Here is a 20,630-nt window from a genome sequence, read left to right as displayed (position 1 = left end):
GTAAGTACTTATCACTGCTTGTTTTTACTACAATATTGAGGAATCTTAGACTTTCTATCATTGTCTTTCTTGGGATTTCATATTTATTAGGCTTAGTTTTTTTCTTCCTTTAGAGATTATATTTTACATAAAAATAAAATTTAAAATACTATATAACCATTTTTTATTTGAAGAGTAAGAATTTTAAAATAGAGTATTAGATACTGAAAAAATATATTTATTATACTGAAAACCAAGTAATGTAAATAATTTTCGGGCTTAAATCACTTTTGCACAAAAAAGGATGTTTGGTTTATATTAAGGAGAAAAAGAAATAAAACTGAAGTTTATTTAACATCAAATTTTCAGTTAAAAATTAAATAATTCTTGATAAGGACAAAAGTACCTTTGTATTCTACAGATAATGTTACCCTAAATTTTAGGATAAAAGATTAATAATTTACACAGAAGTGACCTTTTATGACTCCAAGAATTACAGTAAAATGGAGACTAAACCAAATGTAAGCATTCTCAAGTCTTTAGCATTTAGTGAAGGACTTAATGCTTGTCCCTTTTTCTCACTAGCAGTATTCTTATATTATGCCACCTAGTGTGGGAAGAAACAGGTTTACATTTTATTTTAGTGAAAGCCTCTATTTTTATCATTTCTGCAATGCCTTAACTTAATAAAAGAATTATGAAGTGCAGAACTTAATTTATCCTGATTTTTTTGTCTCTATATTAAATTTGCACTGCTAATACTTTTGCGTTTCTTGTACTCTTTTCACATGGAGTTCTAGACTAAAAGGTGTTTATTGACAGTTACGAAAAATATTTTATGAAATAGCTTTACATCTGGCACTTAAGACAAGAAGCATTGAAGAATGAGATTACTTATCCACAGATTAAAATATACTTTTGTACAACTCAAAACTGAAGGAGAAAAATAATACCACTAGTAAGTATTCAACCTGAGGAAGATTTTAGGTTTGTGTATCATTTGTTTTGAGTAGCTTAAAGTTAAAGAGAAAAGTCAGTTATGAGTCCTAAAATCAATGTAACCTAAAGGTTTTTTTTAAGTGTTTAATGATTTAGTAATTAGCATATTGATGAACTTTTGTAACTTGCCTAGGGAAAAAGAACACGATTTAGAACGAAGGTATGAGCTGCTGAATCGGGAATTGCGGGCAATGCTAGCCATTGAAGGTAAGAGATGCCATGGCCCAGTGAGGTGTGTAAAGTGTCAGTTGTCAAAGAGATTTTTTAAAGAGTGTAATATACTTCGGTCTCACTAGGTGTGGTCTGACTAGGAACTACAGGAGTTCCAAATAAATGTCTTAGATTCAGAAACCATTAGTCATGTAAAACCTTAAGACCCTAATTCAGATCATTTTGTTTACTCTAAAACATAAAATTGTAAGCTTAAAAGTCCATTAAATAGAAAATATAAGTATTTAAATGATTTCATTTTATGTGTAAGTTAAAGTTGCTTCCACTGCAGAGGTTTGAGAAAGATTTATCATTTTGATTTTTCACATTCAGATTCTAAATTTTACCTTAATATTTAACTGATGTCCATATAAATATGTCACTGTCCAGTCTACTATAGTTCTTAAGATTCCAACTCTTATTAAGTAAATAGTCAAGCAAAGATTCAGGCACATGAGATAAATTCAATACTTTCACACATTATATAAACTTTTAAATGAATAACATATTTAGTAATCCTAAGTATGGTTCATAATATCGATAAACATCAGCTGGCTTAACTATGACATTTATTATATATAGTTATTTTTTTAAATTCTTTGGTACTTTAGAATGCTGTTCTCCTTATACTCTTAGTTGAAAATGTCTTATAGTTCAAAGATGTCTGCTTAAGAGCTAATCCTTTGGGCTCTGTAAAATGGACCTTTTGTCTAATCAATGCAAATTGATTTTCCTATTCTATATTGACCTCTTAACCCACTGACTGTCCATGGTAATTTCTTTCTTCACCTGATAAGGTACCTGATCTATAAGAAGTCAATTATAATTAGTTCAGAAACTAGAAATTTAAGTTTGTAAGAGAAAGTCAAATGAAACCATATATTTTAAAAATAGTTTAATTAATATCATTATTAAATAAAACACATGCTGTTTATCTAAATACTATCTTCTACATTTATACAAACTTCATTTTTACTTTTATATTCCTAATATCATTTGATAAATATGACATTTGTATATCCTAATTTATAAATTAGATTTACTTTATTTAAAAGGCTTCAGATAACTAATTTTCTTCAAGTGGCTGTCAAATTATACCACTAATGACTATAAAATTTGTCAAAATTATTTAAGAAGTTCTGTGAAACTTGCCATTGAAATAAAATGCACAAATATACTAAATGGTGTTTTTCCTCTTGATATAATTTTTGTTGTCATGGTTATAATCTTTAAAAGAGATTAGAAAGTGTAACAGTCATTTGAAAAGTAGGTATAGCAAATTCTATTTATATGATATTTATATGTATAATATAAAATATATGTGTACATAGTATGTATAATGTATGTATAACTCATAGTTTATTCTTTATAAATTCATTATGCTCAATACAGAATATTACAATTTTTAAAAATTTACTCTGTCATATATAGTAAGTTAAATCATCCCTAAGATGCAGCTTGATACAATACAGTTGACTTTTAAGGCAAATCCTGCTTCTATCCCAAAACCACTATTATTACCATATAGTACCATCTTTAAGGAGGACCATGATACGTATAAAACACCGAAGTTTCATTGGCAGCTTATCCCTATGTAGTAGACCTTCAGTCTTAATTAAATAATCTAAAATTTTTCTGTCTGATCCTCTTGTACACATGGAAGAACAGTAGAAAGTATTTTTGAAGAAGAGGGAAAAAAAGAATGTTTTTCTTTTCAGACACCTTTAATGCAATTGTTACTTTTTTGAGGATTTGTTCTGTTTTACTTTTTAATTAATGCTATTGTCCCATATCTCTGATTGTGCCTTGAATCTCTCAGCCAGTTTCTGTTATTGGTTGACAGGAAAAAGAGGCTTGAGGAAAGAAACAGCCTGTTGATTACAAATAAAGACACTTTCTCAGAGAAAGGCCTGCCCCACTAGCCTGGGCAATATGTGGCTTGGGCTGTCCTAGAGAAATACTGGTCATCATGATTATCAGTTCTTTGAAGACAGTGTCCTCTGAGCCAGCCCTTAGAATGGACACACATGCAGTTCAGTAGTCTTCTGGAGCATTAAATCACTGCAGAAAAACACATAAACAGGCAACACTGATTGGTTTTGTTTTGCTTTACTTTGTTTTAAAGTTCCTTTCTCTTTTCTTTCCCATCTCTTCTTAGTAGCCATGAGATGTTTTTCATAATAAATAAACTAAAATATTTCCAAATAAATCTGCTAGTGAAACCATTCACCAGGAGAAAGCACAGAATATTAATAGCCATAGCACAATGAAAGAAATATTAACAGCTTGGTTTGAGAGCAAAATAATAATAATAACATTCACTATATCCATTCTTCTGAGAATCCATAATCACTTTGGCCTTTTTTTACCTTTTTCTTTTCCCCTGAGGTGTTTTCATTGCAGGAGTTTCACTCTACTGAGCTAAGTTGCAGGATCCTTTAAGCTAACAAACATCTTTCAGATACTTTCCTATAGTTTTTTTGTTCCAGATTATTTAATGCCCCCTCAGGAAAGATAAATTCATTTCTGCACACATTAGGGTGGGCTTTTGGAAAGTGGTGTGTTCATTTTCTGCACAAGAAATGGATCTTCTCTAGGATTTTGTACATCTTGATTTATTCTTGGCTTAGAGTTTGAAGTGGGTGCTCTTCTAAAGGGATTTATGCATAGGTTCACTATTTTTGTAGTTATGGCTTATATGATAAGCTTTTTATATTTAAAATCAATATGTAATCCTGTGGAGGAGCTTATCCCCTAAAACCCCATTTGTAAATCTATTTTAGCTTTGTTACACAGCACAGCCACAGTCTTCCATAGATTGATTAGGTACAGCGGTAGAATCCTATCAAATGGCCTGCTCTGATGATGATGCAAACTCTTTCAGGATTGCTAGTTGACTGGAACTAAAGATAAGACTTGACTGCAATCCCCCAATGTGCTCTTTACAAAACTAGTGTTAATTTTCATCAAAGTGCCAGGCTTATTTATAGTGGCAAGGTTGAAGGTTTACTACAAGAACTTTAGGTCCTTTCTATTAAAGTGTTTATAGGTATTTCTTTGCCTTTTTTCCAAGGTAATTATCAACTTCAGCAAATAAACTGAATCAGGGAATGAATAATTGGCCCTATATTTAAAAAAAGAGTTTTTTGAATTAACGAAACAGCTCAGTGCAGATAGACATAAACAGAATCTCTTTATTTCAACACTTTGGCTCAAATGCAGCATCAAAACTTAATCCTATTTGTTGTGAGAGGATATGGCTTTTGTAGCAAAAGTACACTGGAATCTTTAAATTAATCAGAACCCACATTGTAGTCTGTCCAAGCCAAAGTCAGTGCATCTGGCTAGCTGTTATAGGTGAGTAATCCTTTCTTAAAATGTATAACAGGTAACACATAAACTTACATTCAGGCTTCAAAAACATGACATTATGTCTAGGTGAAGCTATTAAAAGGGGGATTTAAATTTTTTTTTAAATTTAGGCCTTGACTGTACAAATGTGAATCTTGATCAGTTTGTCCTGTGAGAAAGCAAACCCAAAGTACAAGTAGTTTTGCTGGTGTAAAATCTACTCACTGTACATAGCTTTTTTTCCCCACAATTTGACTAATTATTTGTAGATAGATATTAATGTGGTGATGACAGATTTAATATGAAAAATCCTATAAATTTATGCTGAAATATTTAAAATTTAATGTCAGTTAAATTTGTAAGATGATGAAAATTTCCTAAATATTCATAACTTAAAAAATGTTTTTGTTACAGTTATGGGAAATGTCATTATTGAGCTAGGAGAAGATTAAGATTTTTAAAACTATTCAATACTTAAGGGACTAAAAATACAAAATTTTCTCTCTTATCCATATTGTTAAAACCTTATTTTAAAAAAAAATTAAATAAATCTTGATATTTCTAATTATTAATTAAAACCTTAAAAGTGGCTGACCAAGTATAGAGAAGGAATAATTTAATTAAGATTATGTGTCCCTAAAATTATTTTCTTAGTTTAAAAAATTTCGTAATTATCAATGTAATTATATGTCTTGAGTTTATGGTGGAGAAATTTTATTTCCCAGTATTAAAGCTCATCAAAATGTTTTGGAAGTAAAGAATTATAAATTAAACTTAGAATGATTTCTTGAGGTCAGAAATGGAAAAATTAATATTTATCAAAGTTGGTAATCTTAATAATTATAAAATTTAGTTACAAATCTTTTTCAAATTTAGCAGGTTTTTCTCAGAGTTAATGCTTCTAGAACTATAGTTACCTGAAATCAGACCAGATGACCTTTAAGATCTTTCCAACCTGGAGAGTCTATTAATTTATCCACTGTAGTAGAATGAAACTGATTAAGAACAAGAACCAGATTAGAAAATTGTCCAGCATTCCTGACCTCAGTTGCATTTAAATCTGAGGAATAAAATTGTGATAGATATGGCTTTTCTTCAGTTTTGGTGTTTCATTATTATTTTTTAAATTCTTACATTCAGAAAAAAGCTTTCTGTAGAAATAGTTTGTTTATTTCTCTCTATGCAATTGAACACTTCTTTTTTAAATAAGAATGTAATGTGACCAATCATTTAATGTACCTATTTGTGTGATGTTTTGTATCAAATGAGGATAATTAATATATAGCATGTTTAATATTTATGTGTGTATGTATTTGAGCTTATAGTGATAGAAATAGTGATAAAATATTCTAGGTTTTTGCTGCTATTCTAACCTTTATTGCACGATGATGCATCTAATTTTTAATTTGTAAATACGAGATAGAATTCCCTCTAGCTCCATTTGCTTTCATAAAGCTGCTGAGCAGTTTGCTGTCTTGAATAAATTTTGCTTTGGAGGGGGTCGGGGGGATTTGAACCAGCACATTCTTGTGCGGTTTGTGAAGATTCACATGGTAACCAGCGGTGTGCATTGTTAGGTTTATCTGAATAAGCACCAGCCATGTGAGTTTTAACATGATTGCCCAGGGCAATGGAGAGAGAAGAGAGAAACCAGAAAGGATTGCACTCCTCTGTTTTTTGGAAAGTGCATTTGCTGGGGGAGGGAGCTACAGTAGTCAGTGGCCAGGGTATTTTTTTCCCCCCCAAGCTGGTGTCCTGTTTCCCTTTAGGTCCTCATTTGTTCGGCTATCTGCCTCATCATCTACTTCTTCTTTTCATTGTTTACCTTCCTAATGAGGGGGGCGGGGTAGACTGGAGGTTGATTGACAGCTACAAGCCCTTGCAGTCTGGCCAGAGAGCAGTTGGCTTTGGTTTCAAAAGTGCTTTAAATGTTCGATTTGGTCCTGTTTTTATTAAACGAAACTGCTGCTCATCTTAAGGAAATTATCAGACCAGCAAAGATTAGGAAATATATTATTGGGGCCTAAAATCTTCAAAAAACTGCCCCTACACATGGAAGGAGCACGGCCCATCGGATTTTCCAACCTTAACATGGGGTTTCAAAAAGAAGTATGTAATTTTTTCCTTTGCAAAAGTGCTTTGATTTGAAGCCACGCAGCAAACCTCTCCAAAAGAAAACTGGCTGTGATGCGATCGAGAGCTGCAGTGTAATATTGCAGAGCAAATTTATTTTTTACTTCAAAGAAAAATGCTAATTAGCCGATTCACTACTTTTAAAGTTATTGTGAAGCATATGGCGCCCAGTGTGAGATACATCCAACTGCTAAAATAGAGCGGAGAGGAAATTAGCGAAGAATGGGCTGTATGGAGTGAGCTTGGGGGTGGGGGAGGAGGATAGGTTCTCAGGCAGATTCTCTAGCCTTTTCAGGAGGATTTTATCGCCCATCTCTGCTTCCCGCCTCCTCATTTACCCGCATCCCCCACCACCAACCCTCAGTCTGACCTCTTCTGGGCCTCCAGCTCTCCCTCCCCCACTTTGGCTGAAATCAGGTGCGCACCTCCGGCTGGCCACCGGCGCACACCTGGTCTCGTGAAGGCTTCAACCCGGCCATAGCCGTCTCTTATCTACGGAAAATACTAAGAAAGTAGGGTTTTAGGGGTGAAATCCTCACCACGACGGCCAAACTTCCCGTGAAACACTACTAGCTAGTGGCTCTGTGATATGTTTTGCAGAGAAATAAAAGGGAACTGGAAAAGGCGGGAAGGGGAGGGTAAAGTGGGGTAAGGAGCCTCCTGTCCTCTGCAGACTGGCAGAAGACCGAGGCCCAGAAGCGACGCGAGCAACTCCTGCTGGATGAACTGGTTGCCCTAGTGGACAAGCGCGACGCGCTCGTCAGGGACTTGGACGCGCAGGAGAAGCAGTAAGTGGGTGGTGGGGTCGGGGAGTTATATCCAGAGGTCTCCAGTGGACCAGGGCAGCCACTCCCTGGCCCCGCAGTCCGGGTTCCCTCTGGGGCTTGGAATTTGGAGCGAGAGGGGAGTTCGGCTCTACCCTCCACGAAGAAAAATAATTTGGTTTCCTGTTTGATTTCCAGGGCCGAAGAAGAAGATGAACATTTGGAGCGAACTCTGGAGCAAAACAAAGGCAAGATGGCCAAGAAAGAAGAGAAATGTGTCCTTCAGTAGAAACCAGACCAGAATCCTGACCAACATTTTATTAGCCTTGGGTTTCCCAGACCATAAAAAGAAAAGTCATTCTCATTGATTTAAAACTTGTAACATTTTGTTTGACTGGATTGTACTTCTTTGCCACCACCATCCTTTTCCTCCCTCCTTTCCAGATTTTGTACAGAATTCCGAAATAGCTTTGTTTAAGGGTTTTTTGGTGTGAATTAATCATTTCCTTGAAATCATGTGAAGTAGATTTGCACAGACATCTTGTGAGTGATTGGTATTGGGAGTGTTCAAGAAACTGTTCAAAGAAAGAAAACTCTTCCCTCATTATTTTCCCACATTTTTTGATGGAGGAAAATTTTAAAACATTTTTGTTGTTGTTGTTAATGTTGTTGTTAATAGCATAATGAGGGGTGGGAGGGGGCTTAAGAGGGAGGGATAAAGAAAACGTCATGAATGATTTTTTTCCAGTCCTTCCATATGTAACACTGAGTCTGTTACCTAAATTTTATAGTTAGATCATATTCAATTTACTTATTAAATTGTGTTCTGTTTACCGGTGGGATTTTCTGCAGTTGTTTTACATTTCACTGTAAAGATAATAAGAGTACTTCTCTGCTTTCTTCAGAGGGTGGCCTTTTAACGTAGCCTGAGACAAGTCCTGTGATTTGAAGGTGAGCAGTAAGAATGGGACTAATTGACATGCATCAGTTTACAAAGACAGTCTTATCATCTGAGAATGCACCATCTTTTTCTCTGGATAATTATTTATTACATCTAGCTTGGTTCCCACATTTTGTTGGGTCTTAAAAATTGGCTCAAGAATGCTGTTATTATTTATTCTGTATTGATAAAATCTGTCTTGCCATTATTGAGTAAATCCTCCAATTAATATTTTCTTCTCTAGCATAGCACTGTCATTTTTTGTGAAAATGGTTATCTGTTTATTTATTACAATACTGAGTCATATATAAATTTTCAATAAAAGCAGAAACTTTCTTACCTTAAACACTGCTGCTACTTCTTTGTAATGAAAACTTGACATTGGTTTGAGAGAAGTTTTTGTATTCATAAGACTTTTCATGTGGAAAAAAAAAATGGTCCTCTTGAATGCAGGGCATGATACTGGGCTGTATTTGGATCTGAATAAGTTTACACCACCCCCAAAGGGGCCCTGCTGAAACACCAATGTGAATTGAAAAGCAATTGGTCATATTTTCTTAAGCTGTGTAAACTAGCATGTTTCAAAGGGTTATTTCTGTTAAAGATTTGAGGAAATTTGTGAATCCACAGCAATGAAAAAAAAAAAGCTAATATGTTATAATTTGCAGTTGTTATAATTTTGCACTCATGAGGAATAACTATGACTTCTGATAACCCTCCAGACTGTAGGTGCTGAAGTGAAAGGAAGAGGGGTTATTGTTGGAGGGGAGGAGGAGGGTGTGTGCAGGTTTGTGTGTATGAGATGAGGGAAAGGGAACTTTCAACAAGAAGTTCTAAGCTACAGAAAAAAACCTGGCGATTTTATGGTAGTTTCCATCACTCTACCAGGGTGACTGAAACAAAGCTCGTTCAACAAGTCTGGAGACAGAGAAAACAGTCCACTCGCATTTATACGTTAGCCTCGATCATAATGCGTACATACACCTACAAATATTTATACCAGTACACACAAATTCCTTTCAAAAAGTATGCCGCCGCCAGTCTTTCAAAATGATAAAAACCACACCAAGGTAGAATTTCATGACAAGAATTTAAGGAAGTTACTGCAAAGTTACCAGAACTAAATGAAATCGGGTTTTGCCCTCTTCATTTGAGCAGAAGAACAGAGAAAGCTACGCTCCCTGAGGGAAGAAGCTCTCAGAGCCCGGCTCTAACCCTAGGGAAACCGGCAGACAGAAACCTCCAGCCCTGAGCAGCCTGGGACTGGGCGACCGGCGTCACCCAGTCCATTTACACAGGATTCGAATTCCGGAAACCTTCCCTCCGGCGGAGCCTCGCCGAGAGGGGGCTCCCCTAAACCGCTCCCGAGCTGCCAAGGGACAAACCTTCACTAGCCCCAGACTTGCTGTCCCTCTCCCTGCCCCTCCTGCCTCAGCCCGGAGCCTCGCGGGGTTTCCATTCGGGCTGCTTTGTGGTGCCCGCACGCCCCGCAGCGGCCCCCGGGAAGCTGCGCGGTCGGGCCCGCTGCGAAGGCGCCGTGTCCGGATTTTGTCGCGTGGTGCCCAAAGTCTTGCCTCTCGGGCGCAGGCGCGAGCCCAGCACGCCCAGAGGCCGTGGACCCGAAAGCCCGCGCGGCTGCAAAAGAAGCTGTGGGCCCGGGGATCGCCGAGGTGGAGGAGGAGGAGTGTTGGCAGCGGGCTGGCTTGGGCACAGCCCCGCGGGCCGGTGCAGAACTTCCGCCCCTGGCCGGGATCCCACGGCCCCAGAGCCAAACCCCTCCCCCGTCCCAAGTGTCCTCCAGAGTCTGGCCCAGCCTCGAGGTCACCTGGATGCTAAAGCCAGGGCCCAGCTCCCACGCCCCCTCCTCGGCCGGGGGCCCTTGAGCTGAGTCCACCGGCTCTCCCCAGGCAAGGGCCCCCTCTTCCCCTCCCCGAGCTGCGGCCGTTGCTGGAACGGTCGAGGCTTCAGGCCCAGCGTCTCCCACCTGGATATTTGCCTAGCGACGTGCTGCCCGAGTCCTTTCCGCCGCATACAAGAAACTTTCATCTCAATCTCCCCCTCTTCACTCTCCTCCCTCTCCCCTCTCCTCTCTCTTTTTCTTCTCTTAATCCCGGGGTTTTACGGGTTGAGCATTAAGAAAATTCGCCTGCAATTTGGGATTAGATAAATACTCTCATTAGGAGGGGGGGGAATTGTGCTACTTGATACCTCCCAACTTCCCCCAGATCGCGGCCGCATCTGGAACCGAGAGAGCCTGGCTCCCGCGTGGAGGGCCCTGGGGACCGCCAGAGCACATTCCAGCGCGCACAGCCGCCCCACCTTGCCGGACCTCGGCCCAGCGCCGCCGCTGCAGGCGCAAGGGGGCCGGGAGGAGGCGGGAGGACGAGGGTTTGGGAGACCCGGCACGCACCGAGGCCGGAGAGGGCTAACTCAGGCACACAGCGCGCAGGCCCCGGCCGGGATAGCGCCGGGATAGAGGCGCGGAGGCGCAGAAGCTCAGGGGAGTGCGCCCAGCGTGCCGGCCAACTCTTCCCGACAAACTAGTGCGCTCCAGTCAGCGCTTTTCCCCAGAACCGAAGGCGGGGGCTATATTTCGTTTCTAGCTTTAAATCTCTGCGCATCTCGGGGGCTCGGAGCCCAGGGCCTCGCGAACTATTCCCCCGCGGGGGCCTGCGCGAGCCTAATATGTGTCCCCACTCGAGTCAGCGCTGCGCTCTGCGCAGTTTCTTTTCCTGTTAAGGCTTTATCTTGTTCGTGTTTTTCCTTTTCTCTCATTCTTTTATTGTTTTCGCTCTCTCTTTCTCTTGCTTTTGTGAATGGGCCGCGGTGTCTTTGTTCTGGAGAGAAGCGCCCGTGTCGCTGACTTTTGTGAACCAGAGAAGGATCTTGTAAAACCTTTTCTCCTTCATACTCCCCCCCCACACCCCTCCTCTTTTGCCCCTTTGATTAGATGTTCCCTCATCGTCAAAAAAAAAAAAATGTAATTTCGTTAGTCTGGCGGCCACTTTCTTTGAACATTAGCTCGCTTTCAGCTCCAACTTCAATTAGAAGGAGTTGATTTTGAGAGATCAACAAAAGAACCGACCAAAGCCTTATTAAAGGTCCTAAGAAGATCTCCCGGGTTCTTTGAGAAGCAGTTAAGGAAACAGTGTGCCCTCCATCATATTCTGTTACCGTATTTTATTCGGACTCCAAAGGAAAGTGTCGCTTGGGGGAGGGGAAGCACTTTGATGAGCGGCGGCCGCGGCCCCTTTTCACTCAGCGGGCTCCCCCGTCCTTCTCCGCCACCTCCTCGCCCCGCGCCCGGTGCGTTCTCGGTGCCCTACCCCGCGGCCCCGCAGCGCCGGTGCTCCCCACTGCGAAGCGCCCGGCGGCTCCTAGACTCGCCCTCACACTTACTCTGGTTCAAACTTTTCACTCCGCCTGTTGAGGTGGAGGGGAGGGGGCGGGGGGGAGATTAAGAAGAAGCGGTAGGAATTCCTCGAAAGGGGGTAAGTAAAGTCGGCCTAATATTCAGGAGGAGGTGCCATTTAAAAGAATTGCATTACTCAGCGTTGGGGCGCAAACACTTTTTTTGCGCTTTGAAAAGTCCACCCAGGTAGACGTGTTTTGAGAAGTTTGTTCGACTGGGAAATGGGCTTCGCCAGTACGAACTATCCGGGGAGATCGCTCAAGGAGGCTCCGGCGGCATGAAGGAAGGAAACTGAGGGCAGAGTCTGTGGCCACGTTTTCCACTAGATTGTCCCCTAGTAAAAGGAGCCAGTGTGAAAGACAAAGTTTTCTATCCAAACCTTTTGATTCAGAAGTACAGTGTATGTGTAAAGGGGAGGGGACGCTGGGAGCCGACATTTCAAAAGAAGCTTTCAGGATTTGCAAACACCTATCGTGGGGACTGGAAACTCCAGGAGACGTCGAAGAGCAGGTAAGTGGCCGTGCCTCCCTTGCGGGTGCGGCTCAAGGGCACTGGAGTCCTGAGGCGCCGAGGCGGGATCTGCGCGCTCGGGTCTGCTCCCGCTCTCAGCAAAGTAGCCCGGACCAGCACGAGTTGCCCGCCGCGTGCGTCTGCGGGTGATGGCCCGGTGCATGAAGACTCTGGGGCCCGCGGATGGCCCGGTGCATGAAGACTCTGGGGCCCGCGGCGTCGGGAGAGGGGCCGGAGGCCGGTTCCCCTCCAGCCCGCAGCTCCCGGCTCCTCGCGCCCATCGGGTGGCGTGCCAGAGAGCGAGGGAACCGGTTCTCCAGCACCTCGCCTCCTCTCTGCCACTCCCTCCAGGGCGCCAAAAGGGCGAGAGAAGGGCGGGGAGCCCCGGGGCAACCTCAGGGCCAGCGTTTCCCTCCGCGGCCCGGGCTCCCGCGCGGCGCTCGCCTTGCTCGTCTTGCTCTGCGCTGCGTTTGCCAGTCTAGCCCCGGAGTTAGCGCGCGACCGGGGCGGGGCGGGCGGGCGGTGAGGGCGGGGTGCAGGGGGCGGGGGAGGGCGGGGGAGCGCGGAGGTAACCCCCGGCTCGTGCTGCCATTGCCCGGCTCCCTGTCACTCAGCCCGCGCGGGGCCGGGGATTGGCAGCCTAGCCCCGTTACGCACTCACCTCGCGTTCACATACCCGGGGAGGGCAGTAGAAAGGTGATCAATCTTCATCAGGCTACATTTCCAATCACCTAAACAACCCGGCGAGACAAGCCACTCCGACAAGGTAACTCGCTTGATTTATTTAGTTTGCAAAGTGCCTCTGCAGGACTTCCCCAGCCCCCACCGCCTCCACGCTGCACGGAGTGCCACGGCAACCTCGAGCCACCTCCCAGCTCTGCCCCTCTTACCCCCACCTTCTCCTTGCGGCCCCCTCGGTGCGGTCCCGGGTGAGGCACTGTGTCGGGAGCGTGTGGGGCTTTGCAAACAAAGTGTCTGTGCAATAAAGTGAAACCTGGAAGGACACGCACAAAGCCACTAGAAAGAAAGAGAAAGGGAGGAGGGAAGTTGGGGAAAGAAAGAAATCCCGCGGCTCCCTGACCCCCCGCCCGGGCCCGCGGTAATTCCTGTGCCGCTCTGTTTTGCAGGTTGGCCGTCCAGAGGGTCTGTGTGAGGGCGAGAGGTAGATGGTGAGCGGCCCCGGCAGCTGAGGGCAGGTAAGGAGAAAGCCGCTGGCCGCCCGGGACTCTGGGAACGCGTCGTGGCTCTTGCCCCCCGCCCCCCTCAAATGGGTCCCCGCTTCCCCGGTCCCTGGCATGTGGGGGGCGGGGCTGGGAAGCCACCTGGCTCCCCTCTTGCTGAGCGGAGGACCCCGGAGCTCCGCGGCGGCCCCGCACCCCTCCCCCGCCTCCTCCGAAGTAACCCAGCTAAAGTGCTAAGTTTGAAGAAAGTCTTTGAAAACTCACCATTGCAGTCTAGCAGAGTCGCCACAGCTGAGTCCCATTCTCCCTTGGCCCCGGCTCTTTCCCTTTTGTCGCCTTCCCTGCAAACCGAGTTTTCCCGGCCCAGGCCGTGGGTCCCTGGGGAGAGAAGCGGGAGACTTCTCTAGCTCTAACTTCTTTCTTTCCCTGAACTCTTCTAGCCCGGGTCCCAGGTCTGCTTTAAGTTCCTGTGAAGCGGGCTAAAGCGACAGGTCCTCTGGGGTCTCCGTCCCACTCTTCCAGCGCTACTTCCTGACTCCTGATTGTAGCACCTCCGTTTGGGGGGCAACCTGGGGAAGCCAGGCGTCGACCTTCCTGCCCGGGGCAGCGCGAACTACGCCGCAGAGGCCTAGTTCTCTAGTCTGGATCGGGTCCTCGGGCTCTGGTTCAGCTAGTAGAATAATCCGGAAGCGCACCAGACCTATTGCACTGAGGCTTCCCAAATCCGCCAGACCCTTGGGGCGCTGGTCAGGTCACCTTTCGACCCCGGCCGGGACCCCATTGTCCGCAGCCAGGACTGGCTTGCTCTGGGGAAGCACGGCCTGCGGCTGTGGCGAGGTGCGGGTGATCCCGGGCGGCGTGTTTGAACCGCCACCTGTACGGTGGCGCCTTCTGGTCGCCTCGGCCGGACCTGGGCTCGAATCGGTGGTAGAAGTGTGGGTGGGATTCCGGGTAAGCAATCTCTCAGCGGCCAGGCACAGAGAGGTAAACTGGTAGAGCGGCTGTGGGACCCAGCCGCGGAGACTCTGGAAGGATGTACTCAGTGAGCAATGCGTCCCGGAGAGGCCCAGGTGCCGCGAGCCCTCCGCTGTGCCTCACCTTGGCTCTCTGGAGTCTACCTGTCCGTTCCACTTTCAAAAACATTTGAAACAAAACGAAACAACCCCTCATGCTCTGGGTCTCCTGCTGCCTTGAGGTCGAGGGGATGTTTGCTTGTGTGGTGTGATGCCCTCTCCCACCCGAACAGATTTTTGCCTAGTCTTGGGACCTAGCGCACTCTGCGTTTTGGGCTCTGACCTCCCAAGGTTGCCCCCGATTTTAACCTCTCCTCACTCCTAGCGTCGCCCTACGAGTGTCTGTCCCATTCCAAGCCCGAAAAGAAGTGATAATGATCCAGAAATTTTACTTTTCAAAGAATCTGTGGTCTTCGGGCTAAGGCCTTATAGAGCCGAGTTCTGCACAGATCCATAGCCTGCGTCACCTCCCCATCCTGTGACTCCTTCCTCCGGCAAGACCAGGAAGCAGTGGTGGCTTGGAATGACAGTTTCGGTGTGTCATTTGTCTCCATAGGCCGGGCCCCCAGACGCAACAGAGCTTGAAGGACTGCGCAGTGGGAGCCCCGCACTGCGCCTGGCCCCCGGCCCCCTGGATCCGTCGGGGCGCCTCCACCCAGCTGTTAGCATGATGTCTTACCTCAAACAACCCCCATATGGTATGAATGGGCTCGGTCTAGCCGGGCCAGCCATGGACCTCCTACACCCCTCCGTGGGCTATCCGGGTGAGCATCGACCCCTACACCCTCCTCCCTTAGAACTCTGGGGAATCACCAGCTCTGGGTTTGAGCACAAATTTTGTCCCAGATTAGGCCCAGGGAACCGGTTGCCTAGTCTCTTACATTGCAGGGAGCGCTGACTCGGAGGACAGATCGTGGTCGGGAAGTAGGGCCGGGGTGGCTAAGACATGAGAAGTAAGCCCTCCAGCCCGGCAACACCGGCAACTTCTCTCCAGTTGTCATCCCACCGCCAGCACAGAGCGCATTTACCCACGGATTCGTTTCCCATGGGTGGGGTGTGTGTGAGAGAGAGAGATTGAAAGAATCTATGCCTTTCCCCCTCAACACTGAACGAGGAATATGGACACTCGCTTGGCCCTGACAGGAAAGGCCGAGCTTGCCTTATGCAAAGCGGCTGGCAGAGGTAAGGCAGCGGGAGTCTCCCTCCATAATTAAATTGTCCTTTAGATGGGTGGCCTGCACCAACTTCTGCACTGTTGACGTGGACGACTTGAGCCAAATCCTGGCTCTCTTGTCTAGGTTCCGTTTCTTCACCTCCGCTTATTACCTCGGAAAGTGTTTTTCAGGACGTTCCAGCACACCCCTTCCCCACCCTCCAGTCAGGGAGAGTGTTGGCAGGGCGGGGGACGGGGGGGGGGGGCAGGGGGCGGGCAGCGAAGGAAGAAAGATTGTATAACTTCTCTTCCTTTCTTAACCTCTGAGAGGCAGGGAAGGGGTCAGCCCTGGCGTGTCGGAGACAATCAGGAGTGTCGGTGTGCCGATCAGGCACACCTGCAGTTTCTCCCACCTGTGGCCTGTCAGGCTCGCCTCCCTGGGGAGTTCTTTTCTCGTTCGGAGCTCGGCTTTCTTTTGCAACGACCTGGTCCAGGGCCTGCCAAGGTCCTGTCCAAATCCTCTAGCGCGAGTCCGCGTGGCCACCACTGACCCGACGCTCCCCCGCGTTTCCCTTCAGCCACCCCGCGGAAGCAGCGACGCGAGCGCACCACCTTCACGCGCTCTCAACTGGACGTGCTTGAGGCGCTCTTCGCCAAGACTCGCTACCCAGACATCTTCATGCGTGAGGAGGTGGCGCTCAAGATCAACCTGCCAGAGTCCAGAGTCCAGGTGCGCGCGCGGGGGATTTCCAGGGTCCGGGGAGGGGTGCTGGGGCTGGTTAGAGAGGGCCTGGTTGGGAAGTGGTCTGGTGTGGGGGCGGGCTTACAGGCTGGGCAGCCCCTCTCAGACTCCCCCTAGCGCTGGGCCCGGGCCTGGCAGAGGGGCCAAAATTAAAGGAACTATCTTAGAGCCCTGAATTGGGCCGTTGGCCCCGGGGCGCCTCTCCGAAGTCTCTTTTAGGATTGCAGGAGGCCAAGCCCGACACTTGTCCCCTGCCTCTTCGGCCACCCCAGGGCTTGGCAGTTTCCTACCGGGTCTTGAATTCTGCCTCTGCCCTGGCCTTGCATCCCGGGAATCCTGGAAATGAAAGAGTGGGGCTTGGCCAAAGCCTGGTCCTCTGTCTGGAAGTGTGCCCCACGGGTGGCGGCAGTGTGATTAGACCTTTTTCTTTGCTCTGAGAGGATGCTGAACGCAAAATCTGGCTACTAGCTTTGCTGTTTCTGGGTGTGTGTGTGTGTGACAGATGAAAGGGACCCGAAAATATTGATCAGGTCATAACTCAGAACTCTTCTCAAAGGCCTTTTATCTTGCCTTTTTCCTCCCAGAGGCTCGAGAGAACAGGAATGCCATGTCTTGTACCCGGGCCTTCCGAGAGGAGTGAGAACTTTATGACTGTCTTATTTGGTTCCCCACTTGGAGCCAAGAAGTTCAACGAAATTATGTTCAGGCTTCCTTCCGTAATCCCCCTCTAATTCAGCTTCCTGCTCCCACCCAAATTCTCTGCCGGCCCAGCACCAGGCCTCCTTGGGGCAGAGTGGCTCCGGCTTAGATTTGGTGGCTGCCCCCCATTCCGCGGCCTGCTCTGTGCCTCGCTGCAGTTTCCCGGGCTCTATTCACATAAGACAGGGCCTCCATGCATTCACAGGTCTGTTGGGAAGCGGCCAACAGCAGCAGTTTAGAGATGGCTGAACTTTTGGCTGGACAGACACAAATGTTCCGCCCTCCAACAGAGTTGAGCTGGGAGTGGGGGTGGGGAGGTGCACATCCCTACTTTGCCAGAGGAGGGTCTTTGAGCAGAAGGATGGGGGAGGGTGGAGCAGCGAATGCAGGGTCTGGCCGGGCCGGAGATGGGGAAGGGTGGAGGCGTCGATCGGAGAGGGATGGGGTTGCTAGGCCGGAGTTGGTCCAAGAGGCAGGGGAATGGCAAACTCTACTCGCCCCCTCACACGCTCTTCCCCACTCGGCCTGCCGCAGGTCTGGTTCAAGAACCGCCGCGCCAAATGCCGTCAGCAGCAGCAGAGCGGGAGTGGGACCAAGAGCCGCCCAGCAAAGAAAAAGTCGTCCCCGGTGCGGGAGAGCTCGGGCTCCGAAAGCAGCGGCCAGTTCACGCCGCCTGCTGTCTCCAGTTCCGCCTCGTCCTCCAGCTCCGCATCCAGCGCCTCAGCTAACCCCGCGGCGGCAGCGGCTGCAGGCCTGGGCGGGAACCCGGCGGTGGCGGTCCCGTCATCGTTGAGTACGCCTGCTGCTTCCTCCATCTGGAGTCCGGCCTCCATCTCGCCCGGCTCAGCGCCGGCTTCAGTGTCGATGCCCGAGCCTTTGGCTGCACCCAGCAACGCATCGTGTATGCAGCGCTCGGTAGCCGCAGGAGCTGCCTCGGCCGCAGCCTCCTATCCCATGTCCTACGGCCAGGGCGGCAGCTATGGCCAGGGCTACCCCGCGCCCTCCTCCTCCTACTTTGGCGGCGTGGACTGCAGCTCGTATTTAGCGCCCATGCACTCGCACCACCACCCGCACCAGCTCAGCCCTATGGCACCCTCCTCCATGGCGAGCCACCATCACCACCATCCCCACGCACACCACCCGCTGAGCCAGTCCTCAGGCCACCACCACCATCACCACCACCACCACCACCAGGGCTACGGCGGCTCGGGGCTCGCCTTCAACTCTGCCGACTGCTTGGATTACAAGGAGCCTGGCGCTGCCGCCGCATCCTCTGCTTGGAAACTCAACTTCAACTCACCTGACTGTCTGGACTATAAGGACCAAGCCTCATGGAGGTTTCAGGTCTTGTGAGCCCAGGAGTGGGAGGAAGAGGAGAAGAAACGCAACTACCTGCGCCCTCCGTGATCCCCATCCTGTTGTTGCTGCTGCTGCACCGCCCGCCTTTGCCTCGGCTTCTCCAGACCCGAAATTTCATGCCCCCAAAAGATGCCCATTGCTGCACTGCCGCCCTCATCTTTGTGCCACTTGCTTGAGGGATGTGCAAACCCTACCCACCCCTTGGATGGGGGGACCGGTGCTTCGGCTTGGCCAACAAGTTCTATACAGGAGAGCTGTGTGCTCCCCTCCTCAGCCCCCACCGAACTCCCAAGTCGCCCTCTTCTAGTCTTTCTGGACAGTTACTATGTATGCACTTGCAGCCTTCGGAGGCTCTTCGCTCTGTGTCTTGCTGTTTGAGCCCTACAGTTTAATTTATTCTTTCTGGACACTGGAGTCACTAACTGGCATGTGTCTGCCTGTTGGGAGTGTACCCACACTCTACTCCAAATCAAAACAACCACTAAGCGTTTCTCGCCTGCAGACTGCCACCCCTTCAGCTGCCCTCAGCCCCGCTCCCCGCCTGCAGGCCAGAGCCTCCTGGCGTTTCCTCCTCTCCCGCCCAACGCTCGTGGGAGACCCAGGGGAGGAACGCGTCCTTAGCCTCTCGCGCACAGCCCCGCCCTGCGTAGAACAGGCTCAGGCTCCCGCCTCGGCGGGAATGCTGTATATAGTCAGGTCCGTTCCAGGGACCACTTAAACTTTTTAGTTGCTGTTGGTTGAACTGAGTATATCTTGTCTTAGCCCAAGAAATAGAACTTTAAGATATATACAGCATATATATATATATATATATATATACACACACATATATATAAAACAAAAACTATTTTCCCTCTGTCCCCTTTCCTCTCTTTCTCAAACGATGGCGCTTTTACTTTTTCAGTTGTTGCAAAATTTCCCTGCCCTCTCACACCTTCTCCCTCTGTGTATTTATTAAAGAAAATCGTTTGGTTTTAGGAAGCTGCGCGCGGAGAATCGGGAGGGTCCTGGAGTCTGAAGGAGAGAGAGTCAAGTCAGGGCACAGGGGAGGGGTTTAGGCTGGGAGGGGGCGCAGGACTGAGCCCTTCACCAGGTCTAAGCACAAGGTCGCAGTTCTGGTTTAGAGACCGAAACCAAAAGAAAGCAAAAAGATAAAAATATAGTATTATGGGAAAACAAAACAAAACAACCCCAGGCCCGAAACCCAGGTTCAGTTCCTCCGCCGGCTTCTCTCTCTTTAAACAACCCTGTTTTGTCTAGTGAGTTTTTAGTGCACCTTCATTCTCCGAAATCTACGGAGAGCCCACGCCTGTATATCAATTTTGGCTTTGGCCGTTTCGTCCAGTAGGTGGGAAAGTAATTTGTAAATTTGATTTGTCCGATGTGAAGATCGCAAATTACTTGTTGAAATGTAAGGCAGCCCCTTTCTTCCCCCCTTTATCTACATTATTTCCCAAAAATAAATGCAAATTAATGAACGGTTTGTCAGTGTTGCTCTTCTGCTTCCAGCCCAGGTCCTGGTCTTGGGTGGGTGAAGGGAACTAAAGAGAGGAAACCTCTGTGTTAATAACCCGCGTGTTAATAACCCGCGTGTTAATAACCTATGTGAAGCTGCAGGCCAAAGAAACGCTCTTCTAGAGAGGGTCCCCCCTACCTCCCCCCACCCCCCGCGTCGGTCAGCCCGGCCTCTTTCCCCAGGCGTTTTGACCCCGTATCCCCTCTCGCCATCGCGGACAGAGACAGGTGTCAGGACTCAATTCCCGAAGCAATTCCTTTCTCTTCAGAGGCAGGAGCCTGGCACTGATTTCTTCACCCTAATTGACGCCTGCACCAGAAAGAAGAGGGGGAGGGGAAGAGGGTCGGGAGGCGGGAAGGGATAGCTCTGTAATGCTCTCAGAGCTGAGCCAAAAAGGAAAAGAAAACAAAACGACAAAAAAACCGATCCGTGTCTTGCATGTTGGCAAGAGACAACCTTCCTTTCTGCTGAGCTGTCCCGAGTGGCTTCATGGCGGCTGGGGGAATCCGAGTCATCCCTTCCACGTGCTAAGACGTCCCTTTAAACCCTCAGGCCCTGCCAGAAGTAGCCAAACTATCTTAGTTCGTATTAAAACGCAAAAACAAAAATCTAGAAGAGTCAATAGGGACGCGTTTCACTTTGTCAGGGGAAGCAGACTTCTGGATTGCA

The 20,630-nt window shown here is 47.5% G+C and overlaps 2 protein-coding genes across 26 annotated transcripts in view; both read left to right on the top strand.

Annotated features, from left to right (window-relative positions):
- The window catches only part of EHBP1 (EH domain binding protein 1), a 356,949-nt gene extending 348,227 nt beyond the window's left edge, over positions 1-8,722 (top strand). For all 23 annotated transcript variants that reach the window (XM_060412059.1, XM_060412056.1, XM_060412046.1 and 20 more), the window contains 3 exons: positions 1,112-1,185; positions 7,346-7,460; positions 7,635-8,722. In XM_060412059.1, the coding sequence (XP_060268042.1) occupies positions 1,112-1,185; positions 7,346-7,460; positions 7,635-7,725 (280 nt within the window). In that variant the 3' untranslated portion in view covers positions 7,726-8,722. The remainder of the gene's footprint in view (positions 1-1,111; positions 1,186-7,345; positions 7,461-7,634) is intronic.
- A 3,467-nt stretch (positions 8,723-12,189) lies between these two features.
- OTX1 (orthodenticle homeobox 1) lies at positions 12,190-19,923 on the top strand. Of its 3 annotated transcripts, none has more exons than XM_042246006.1 (5): positions 12,190-12,298; positions 13,426-13,494; positions 15,049-15,256; positions 16,224-16,375; positions 17,621-19,923. In XM_042246006.1, the coding sequence occupies exons 3-5, from the start codon at positions 15,160-15,162 to the stop codon at positions 18,437-18,439; spliced, it is 1,068 nt and encodes a 355-aa protein (XP_042101940.1). In that variant the 5' UTR covers positions 12,190-12,298; positions 13,426-13,494; positions 15,049-15,159; the 3' UTR covers positions 18,440-19,923. The 3 variants fall into 3 exon arrangements, with proteins under 3 accessions (XP_042101940.1, XP_027822505.1, XP_042101941.1); XM_027966704.3 differs by lacking the exon at positions 12,190-12,298 and adding an exon at positions 12,986-13,064; XM_042246007.1 differs by lacking the exons at positions 12,190-12,298; positions 13,426-13,494; positions 15,049-15,256 and having other exon boundaries at positions 16,304-16,375; positions 16,972-19,923.
- The last annotated feature ends 707 nt before the right edge of the window (positions 19,924-20,630 follow it).

The sequence above is a fragment of the Ovis aries genome, chromosome 3, assembly GCF_016772045.2.
Source record: "Ovis aries strain OAR_USU_Benz2616 breed Rambouillet chromosome 3, ARS-UI_Ramb_v3.0, whole genome shotgun sequence".
NCBI classification, from domain to species: domain Eukaryota; kingdom Metazoa; phylum Chordata; class Mammalia; order Artiodactyla; family Bovidae; genus Ovis; species Ovis aries.
Note: the sequence above shows the minus strand (reverse complement) of the source record. Positions and strands in the feature narration are given on the sequence as shown.